This window comes from Bison bison, unplaced genomic scaffold (genome assembly GCF_000754665.1).
Source record: "Bison bison bison isolate TAMUID 2011002044 unplaced genomic scaffold, Bison_UMD1.0 scf7180017864044, whole genome shotgun sequence".
Lineage (NCBI taxonomy): Eukaryota > Metazoa > Chordata > Mammalia > Artiodactyla > Bovidae > Bison > Bison bison.
The window spans coordinates 1750235-1760163 of record NW_011494616.1 but is presented as its reverse complement, the minus strand read 5'-3'; the positions used below and the strand labels follow the sequence as shown (position 1 = coordinate 1760163).

Below are 9929 nucleotides of genomic sequence, written 5' to 3'. Positions count from 1 at the left end.
ACGTAATGTGTATAATACACAGGCATTTTTCTTACATTCTAGGTTCCGCCTAGACCAGCTTCTCGTGGACCCGCATTGCCAGCTAACTGAAGGCTGTGAGTCTGCATCTCGGCCCATCTATCCTTCTCCTTATTCCCATGATGAGTTCACCAGTGCGGTCCGGTCAGTCTGGTTGCTTTTTAAACTTTAAACAAATTTAGTATGAAAGATGTTTTGTCTTGCTTCAAGTTAAACAATTTAAATTGTGAAATGACTTTTTTTTCCTGATGAAGTTTGGTCAGTATAATGAATTTTGAACTGTGTTCTATAGCCCATCCTCTATTACATAACCAGCTTGCAGTCCAGGCAATTAATTTCATTTGCTTTGTTATCTGAGCAGTAGACTTTAATCTTCTGCTGCAAATGTAACATTTGGGGTGAATTGTATGAAGTTATAAACATTTATTAAATATGACGTAGGCATCTAAGTCTACATCCATAGTCTTCTGACCAAATACCTGTCTGAATGCTTTTTAAATGGTGTCGTGGGCTTTGCACGTCAGCTTGTGAATTTACTCCTCTTCCATCTCTGTGACACACAGGAAGGATATTTTTCTTCCCCACCCTTCTTTGCTGCCACTCCTGTTTCCTATATACATATTTAATTATAATCTCAACACCTGCTTCCTCTGAGCCAGTTAATGTGTGGCTCATGTAGTGTTGTGATCAGCACAGCCAACACCCATTTCTCCAGGAACAGGGTGTCACTTTTGGAACAAACACGATCCAAATCTTCAGAGTGATGGAATAGCTTCAGATATCACATGTTAAACATAGACAAATTTAAAAAGAATTTTCTGTTTGGATCATTATGGGAGTATTTATTTCTGTGTATTCTTTAAAAATATTTCAACATATTGGTATCCAGTTATCCAACTCCTGAGGTTGAAGATAGTATAATATTTTACTCAGTTTATAAAGGGAAATCTTTTGCCAAGATTTTCAGTCTGTGGAGGGCTGGCCACACCCAGATCAGCTGCTCTGGAATTTCAGTGTCTCATCAGGCTTCCCCACATCCCCAGCAAGTTGCCAGTTTCTGTGTTGAATTTGGATCTAGAAATTATTGGAGAGCTAACTGTATTTGTTCATTCTAAATGATGTAGTAAAGATATTCCAGAATCTTTAGTCACAGTCATGATTTATAATTGGCATTATTATCTGAATAAGAGATGAAGTTACCTAGGCTTCTTATATCTGAGTCCCTGTAGCTCAGGGGTTCTCAAACTTTAGCATCAGTGGGAAGGCTTATTAAAATGAAGCCACTTCCCCATTTTTTTTTTTTTTTGATTCAGGTCTTAGGTGTGTCCCAGGAATTGCAGTATTTACAGGTTTCTCTAGGTGATGCTGCTGCTGCCTGGGACTACACTTTTCGAAGCACCGGTCTAGCCTGCTATGCCTGTTCCTTCCTCCACCTCTGCCTGCTCCCCACGCACTCTTGGCCCCACACCCCTACCCTCTCAGGCAGCCCTCTGTGTGACCTGCATTACTTATCACAATTAAGTATAGAATTACAGTCCTTTCTATTGAGTTGAACTTAAAACGATATTTGCATCTTATATATGTGTGTATTACCTTTAAAATATGTATCACAGTAAGTCCCCTACATATGAACGAGTTCCATTCCAAGAGTGCCTTTGTTCAGTTTGTTAGTAAGTCCAACAAAGTTAGCCTAGGTACCCAACTAACACAATCAGTTGTATGGTACTGTACTGTAATAAGTTTATAATACTTTTCACACAAATAAGATGCATGAAAAGTACAACATTTTTAATCTTACAGGACAGTACCTTAGGCATACAGGGACCGGCACACATATCACATCTTTAAGGTTCGTATGTAGGGGACTTACTGTACGTATATTTTCTCTGTCAATGGGAGTATATATATTTATTTATATATAAATTTAATGTTCCAAAATTAGCATAATTTAAAAGAAACATTTAATTTAGAAATGCCGTAGTCAAACTTTTTTTTCTTGTGGTAGAATGTGCTGGAATCATTAAAAAACATACTGAAAGAAGTAGGAACAAATTGGCTAGGTACAGATGTGGCAGAAAACTTACTCCATTTCTTCAAGTTACTGTTTAGAATTTATACAGGGAGTGCCCTTAATTCTTAAGACCAGAAACTATACTTTTTATATATTTTTATAAAATTGCCTATGTTTCTTTATTCTCTACTCATCTTCCCCGTATCTTCTCCACATTGTTTGTTTACCTCCCACTTTTACTTCACAGAGAATGACAGGCCAGATAGAACCATGAGAAAGTAGTTTTGTTATTTCTACCTGAATTTGTAATCTTGAAATGGACACAAAATGCAGATCTCATTAAGGCTAATGAAGGAAGAAACTATATGGGAAATTTTTGGATCCAAATTATAATTAAAATCAACTTATAAAATTTAACTTTTAAATAGTTATTGGATTCACTTATTTTCTCTTTTTTTATTGAAGTATAGTTGATGTGCAATATTATGTAAGCTATAGGTGTGCAATATAGTGGTTCACAATTTTTAAAGATTACTTTCCATTTATAGTTGTAAAATATTGGCTACATTCCCCATGTTGTTTAATATATACTTATAGCTTATTTTATATATGACAAGTTGTATCTGTATATTGCCTCTCTCCCCTTTCCTCTCCCTCATGGTAATCACTAGTTTTTTCTCTGTAAGTCTGTTTCTTTCTGGTTACATTCACTAGTTTGTTGTACTTTTTAGATCCCACATGTAAGTGATATTATACAGTATTTGTTTCTCTAACTTATTTCACTCAGCATAATTCTCTTAATGTCCATTCATGTTTTGCAAATGGCAGAATTTAAAACTGGACCCTCTTATTTTTAACGTGAAACACACAATCCTGTTAGAACACTATTGTAAGCCGTTAGATTCCCAGTTTAGCCGGTCAAGGCCTGTTTAAAGGTATATACTTGGCAATGAATGAATACAGAAATATTTTGATCACCTTATTTGAAAAGGAGAATTGATACAATGTAATAAATATTTAAAAATTTCACCTGGTTAAAAAAAAGTGGAACAAATGGCAGGAAGACAAACAGGTGAGAAATTCTATGGTGATGCTTTAATGTGATCTATGGACGTCTTAGGTCATTTCTCAGGTATGTCTGTATTACATCTAATTTCATTCTAAAAGTAATGAGTTTTTATTGAGAGATCAGTGTAAGGGTTATTCCACTCTTAATTTTCTCATCTGATGTGTGGAACAGAATGTGGGAGTGACATTTTTGTTGTTGAGGTAACTGCTTAAGAGGTAAAGTATATTGGGCAAAAAAGCTATAGAAACGAAGTGTACATGTAAGGAACAGATGGTCAGAAGTAACATTTACTAAACTTTGTGAGGTAAAAGAGAAAAGGAAAACAGATGAATGCATGCACCTAACTTTTGAAAGAGAAAAAATACATATTATTAAAGGAGTTTAGGGTTAAATAGAAATCTTACTGTCTGTGCAGCATAGACTGTTGTTTGTGTAAGAAGGGGATGTGAATCCATGTTTTAAGGTGTGTATAGAGAAGGAGTGAGTAGCATGCAAATTCAGCTTCTTATGCTCAATTTGTAGCATTATATAAAGACTCAGAGTTCCTATATGTAAATGTAATATATAATAAGATGATCAAATATACTGGACTCCTTTTCAAAAAGACAAAGTAAAATAATACCAAATACTTGGATTAATCCTACAGATACCTAACATAGCTTACTATTGGTAATGTTTGACAACTGAAATCAGCATACCCTTCCCCCAAGAGTACTGATTTTGTAATATGAAAATGTCCTTTGAGGCTGCTATTTCGCTGAGGAGGTTATTGCCAGTCATGATAATTGTTCAGTTAGAAGAAGAGTGGATGATAAATGAGACAGTCACCAAGTGAAGCTCATTTGACTTTAGAGTCATTAAAATTTTTCTTATGGACTTTCTTTCTTATCAATACATCTGGTCTGCTGAGAGCAGCATTATACAGAGGTCTTAATCAGTTATGTTTGGAAAGTTCTTATGAATGAACTCTAAATTGAAGAAAGTCATAGCAAATGGATCAGGCGGTGGGAATCTTTTCTGTTTATTCCAAATACAAACTGCGATCAGAGAGACCTGAAATGCACTTTGCATTTATATAAAGGAAAATGTTCTAGCTACAAACATTAAAACATTCTTCAGCTACTATTAGCCTGTATCTCACGGTGCCATATATATTCTACTGGTGAGAAGTAACCTAATTGTTTGACTTAGAAAAAGTGTTTTTCTCACATCTCCTTTAAAAAAAAAAACCTGTCTAAAAAGAATTAAATTGGTCTTATGCAATCACCATCCATTTATTTTGCTTTTGTTCTGTAAAGGGCTCTAAGGAGTTATTGTACACCAGAAAAATAGTCTCACTCCAGTTGTTCCAGAAATTCTTTATTGTATTTCAGATAAAGTATTTCTGTTTGTCTTGAAAATTCGTTCTGGGATGGTGTAAGTCTTATTTTCCTCAGGTATTGACAAAATTCTCATAGAAGTTCTCTGCTGCTGCTGCTGCTGCTAAGTTGCTTCAGTCATGACTGACTCTGTGCGACCCCATAGACGGCAGCCCACCAGGCTCCCCCGTCCCTGGGATTCTCCAGGCAAGAACACTGGAGTGGGTTGCCATTTCCTTCTCCAATGCAGGAAAGTGAAAAGTGAAAGTGAAGGTGCTCATTCGTGTCTGACTCTGTGCAACCCCATAGACAACAGCCCACCAGGCTCTCCCGTCCATGGGATTTTCCAGGCAAGAGTACTATCAAGTACTAAATATTACTGTCTCAATCATATACTCAAACAATAAATACTGATTTCTGAATATGGAATACACTGATTTTTATTTTAATCTTGCTTCCCCAATAATGTTCTACGTTAGAGCACTGGGCATTGCTTTTGGAATCTGAGGAGTCTGAATGGAGAAAAGACTACCTGCATGAGACTGGCAGCTAGCTGATGCAATTAAGACAGTCATTCATTCAAAACGTACTATGCATGTATTTGGGCTTCCCTGATAGCTCAGTTGGTAAAGAATCGCCTGCAATGAAGGAGACCCCACTTTGATTCCTGGGTTGGGAAGATCTGCTGGAGAGGGAATAGGCTACCCACTCCAGTATTCTTGGGCTTCCCTTGTGGCTCAGATTGTAAAGAATCCACCTGCAATGCGGGAGACCTGGGTTTGATCCCTGGGTTGGGAAGATCCCCTGGAAAAGGGAAGGGCTACCCACTTCAGTATTCTGGCCTAGAGAATTCCATGGACTGTATAGTCCCTGGCATCGCAAAGAGTTGGACACGACTGAGTGACTTTCACTCACCCTCTCATACATGTATTTTGTACTAAGCAGTGTGCTATTCAGTGGGGACACAAACAGTACTAAAATCATGGTTTCTACCCTTATGGACAGACCCTTTAGTAAGAGAGACAGAAGTGTAAATAGTTTTGGTCCATTCAGTGTGTTAAGTATTTTAATAATTATAGGAACAGAAGTTAATTTCTTCTGTATAGCAGTTACTGTATGACATTTCTGGTAATTTATTTTTATCAGGATTGCCAAAATTCAGAAGGGAAGACTTTAGGGCTCATCTAACCTAGAGTTTTCCAAACATGTCAGGTAATAAATATCATCTGATGTTCTTGTCAAAAATACAGGTTCTCTGACCACTCCCCCCAGCACTGTTAAAAAAAAAAAAAAAAAGACATGCTAAGCTATAGCTCACTTATTTTGCTTTCTGATATATAAAAACCTAGTACTGTTGAAAACTAGAGGAAGTAATAATTTGTAATGAAATTCTGAAATTCTAGATCTTAATCTTAATGTTTTCTCTGCTAGTAAGACATTCTGTTTTTATGTGGAGATGAACCAAAGAGATTCTTATAGGTAGAATACATTTTTTTCTTCCTCAGAACAAATTTCTAATTATTTAACCCAGATCAAATTTTTAGAATGATCCCAAGGTGATAGAAAACATGATTTGAGTCTGAACATTTTTAAGAGTAAATAAATTAGGCTGTATGAGCTCTGGAGTGATTCCAGTGTGACTTTTAATTTTGATGAGTTGAATGTATATAATGTAATTTTGATGAAAATCCACCCAAAGAAATTTTCCAGACATAGAACACAATAGGCATCATGCCCCCTGGGATTTCATAATGTTGTGGCTTCATGGGCTCCTCGGTGAGTCTGGTTGGCAGAGTTACTATAGTAACTGTATTCCTAAGTCCTGTAATTTTAGTTTTCAAAGCCAATTGCATATAGGTGGCTCATTTCTGTTTTCTCCACCATTGTGGGAACACTTATAACAACTATCCACCTTATTGAGAGAGACCTGGCTATTTATACAAACTAAAGGTTTGTGGAAAGATCTTATATTCTATTAATATTCCTTTTCTTTTTTTCTGTGGCAAACCTTAGGCAAAAATTAGTTGAGTTTTACTTTCATGCCTCTATTTTGCTAAACAGCTGAGTTCTCTTATAGAAATGTAGAGTAGATATAATTAATGATCAAAAAGTTCTTTGAAATAAAAAAATCTTATGGAAATGCTAAGTAGTATAAACAATTTGAGGGCAAGCATTAATAAAAGCTTCACTGCAAGCATTTTTAAAGAGCACTAATAAAAGCTTCACGGTTCAATTAATACAGCACAACATTGGGTTTTCTAGAAGCATATGGGGCCCAGAAGACCTGCCCCTGTTTTTAAAATTTACGAAGTCTTTAATGATTCACCACTTTTACTCCAGTGCATTACCCACTGTGGTGCCATTTAGTCATTAAGTAGGAAACTAAAACCAGGACAAAGCTACAAACAAATATCATAATGTCCAAGTGGGTACGTTTTTCTTCAATTTGTTCACAATGAGTTACCATAAAAAATGAATGGCAAATGAAATAGAGTTGTAGACAAATCAAGGTTATGGCTTCCCCAGATGCATCTGATCAGTTGGCTTTTTAATGAAATACAGGCTAAATCTTATTACAGTAATCTTGATTTAACTAAAATAATTTCAGGCTCCCAGCTAATTATCTATTTCAAGTAGTATTCAAAAAAATATTCTAAGATAATGAAATAAAATTTTCCCTTGAAGTTTGTTGTAAGAGAATTTGATCACAGAGTATAGTATAAGAGAGAAATAATTCATGTTAAATTTTATTAAATATTGTTTTATTTTTTTTAATCACTGCAACTTCACAGTTAAGTGATTCATTCTTGTACTATTGCTAAATCTAAACTTCTCAGTATGGGATTTTCTTGGTTCTTTTTATCTTGCTATGTGTTGTTCAGTTGCTAAGTCGTGTCCGACTCTTTCTGACCCCATGGAGTGCAGCACACCAGATTCCCCTGTCCTTCACTATCCCTGGGATTTGCTCAGATTCATGTCCATTGAGTTGGTGATGCTGTCTAACCATCTTGCTATATAGAACAAGAAAATTCTGAGTTTCTAATAGGTGAGGCATTTACTACGGGTTTAATTTTGTCATGCTTATCTTTACAAATTACAATCAATGTATTTTATCAATGCATGTTCTGTGTGTTGGTTTCTGTTTCTTCAGATACTTTAATGTCCAAAATGAAAGACTCATGACTAAATTATTGATGAGTTTTTCTTTAAAATCTGTTTTGATTAAGAGGAAGTAGAAAACTCTGAGATACTCTATGAAATGGTTTGAAGTCTATTTTTTTTCATGATAACTTTCGGACACTTGATTATATAAAGCTCTTTCCTTTTATGATAGATGGTTGCTTGTCAGGCAGCTCTACATAATTAACCTTTTCTTCCAGACTTTTAACTTCTAAGAAAACTTTCTCTTCATTACTGATATTATAGCTCCACTGGCAACTGGCCGAGCTGGGGAATTTCCTCTGGAGTTAGAATTTGCCGTAATAATTTTGCCATTCTCAAAAGATGACAGTTAAAAATTAAGAAATAAATAGAAAATCACAGAAGGTAAAACATTTTGAGTGTTATTTATTGGAGCATATGTAGCCCTACATAATTCTAATCCCTAAAAATCATTGTAGTGTTGCAAAACAATCACACATGGGCACACATGTACACACACATTCTTTGGTATTCTGAGGAGCCAGCTCCAAAGTACCCAGAGGAAAAAAATACTCTATAAATGTCCACATAATCCTATAAACAAAAGGCTGTCCATGTGTATTTTGCAGATGTACCCAATTTTGCATATGTATCTTCAAAAAGTTCAGCGTTGTTTTGTAACTGCATTCATGAAAAGATCAATGTAAAACAAGTATTTATTAACCATGGCTTATTTGGCTTAGATTTTCATCATCATATTTAAACTATGAAGGTGTTTAAAAGTGTGACTCAATAAGTAAACATTAAGAATTGTGAATATTACTTCTTTCTCACTGTAATTTCAGATAAACTGGCATGATTCTTTTGCAGTCTTCAGCTGTTACTGACATGATTTTTATACACGAGTTGTTGCTGTTTTTTAGTCAATAAGTTGTGTCCAACTCTTTTGCAACCCATGGATTGTAGGCAGCCAGGTTCCTCTGTCCATGGAATTTCCCAGGCAAGAATACTGAAGTGGGTTGCCATTTCCTTCTCCAGGGAATTTTCCTGACCCATGGATCGAATCCAATGTCTCCTTCATTGGCAGGTGGATTCTCTACCACTGAGCCACCCGGGAATCCCATAAACTAGTTAAGGAAACATAGTATTTAACATTATACATATTATGCCCATTTTCTGGTGAGTACCCTCTAACAACAAGAACTTGAATGTTCTAACAGCTACACTGTTTCACTATTTGGCATGATTCTAAAGAAAGGTTTCCTTCAGTTCAGTCACTCAGTCCTGTCTGACTCTTTGCGACCTCATGAATTGCAGCATGCCAGGCCTCCCTGTCCATCACCAACTCCCGGAGTTCACTCAAACTCATGTCCATTGAGTCGATGATGCCATCCAGCCATCTCATCCTCTGTCGTCCCCTTCTCTTCCTGTCCCCAATCCTTCCCAGCATCAGGGTCTTTTCCAATGAGTCAACTCTTCGCATGAGGTGGCCAAAGTACTGGAGTTTCAGCTTTAGCATCATTCCTTCCAAAGAACACCCAGGACTGATCTCCTTTAGAATGGACTGGTTGGATCTCCTTGTAGTCCCAGGGACTCTCAAGAGTCTTCTCCAACACCACAGTTCAAAAGCATCAATTCTTCAGCGCTCAGCTTTCTTCACAGTCCAACTCTCACATCCATACATGACCACAGGAAAAACCATAGCCTTGACTAGACGGACCTTTGTTGGCAAAGTAATGTCTCTGCTTTTTAGTATGCTATCTAGGTTGATCATAACCTTCCTTCCAAGGAGTAAGCGTCTTTTAATTTCATGGCTGCAGTCACCATCTGCAGTGATTTTTAAGGAAGTCTTAGAAAATGTAGATAAACTGATTTGTCATGACTTTAATATATTTCTGATCTTGAGATTTTGAGTGCTTTCTGGAGATCTAAGACTGCTTTGCAAATAGGCAAGGTCAAAATTTTACCTTGAACCTCTCTTTTAAAAGTCTCTATCTGATAGGAAAAATATTGCACGTCATTGTAGTACTTGTTTGGTTTGTCACTGGGACCCCAGATGTTTGCCCAGTGTGTTCAAGGACGTGGACATTTTGGAAATGTTACTATCATTTAGTGCATACTGTCATAATAAATTATTAATCCAGTGACTGTGAAATAATTCTTCTTAAAGTCTTGTCTTCCCTCATTATATGTTGTATTAAATAAGCATTATAGTTAGAGATATTTTAAAAACTGCTTTAAGAAAATAAGAGTATATGCTGTGACAATTGTTTTTGCATTGTTTTCATGGTTTTTAATTACATATATATATATATATATATATATCCTGTCT

General features: G+C 36.0%; 1 protein-coding gene across 5 annotated transcripts in view; it reads left to right on the top strand.

Moving 5' to 3' along the window:
- Positions 1-9929, top strand: part of HDAC9 (histone deacetylase 9) — a 1025726-nt gene that overhangs the window by 56480 nt on the left and 959317 nt on the right. For all 5 annotated transcript variants that reach the window (XM_010835593.1, XM_010835596.1, XM_010835590.1 and 2 more), the window contains exon 3: positions 43-162. In XM_010835593.1, coding sequence (XP_010833895.1) covers positions 138-162 — 25 coding nt within the window. In that variant the 5' untranslated portion in view covers positions 43-137. The remainder of the gene's footprint in view (positions 1-42; positions 163-9929) is intronic.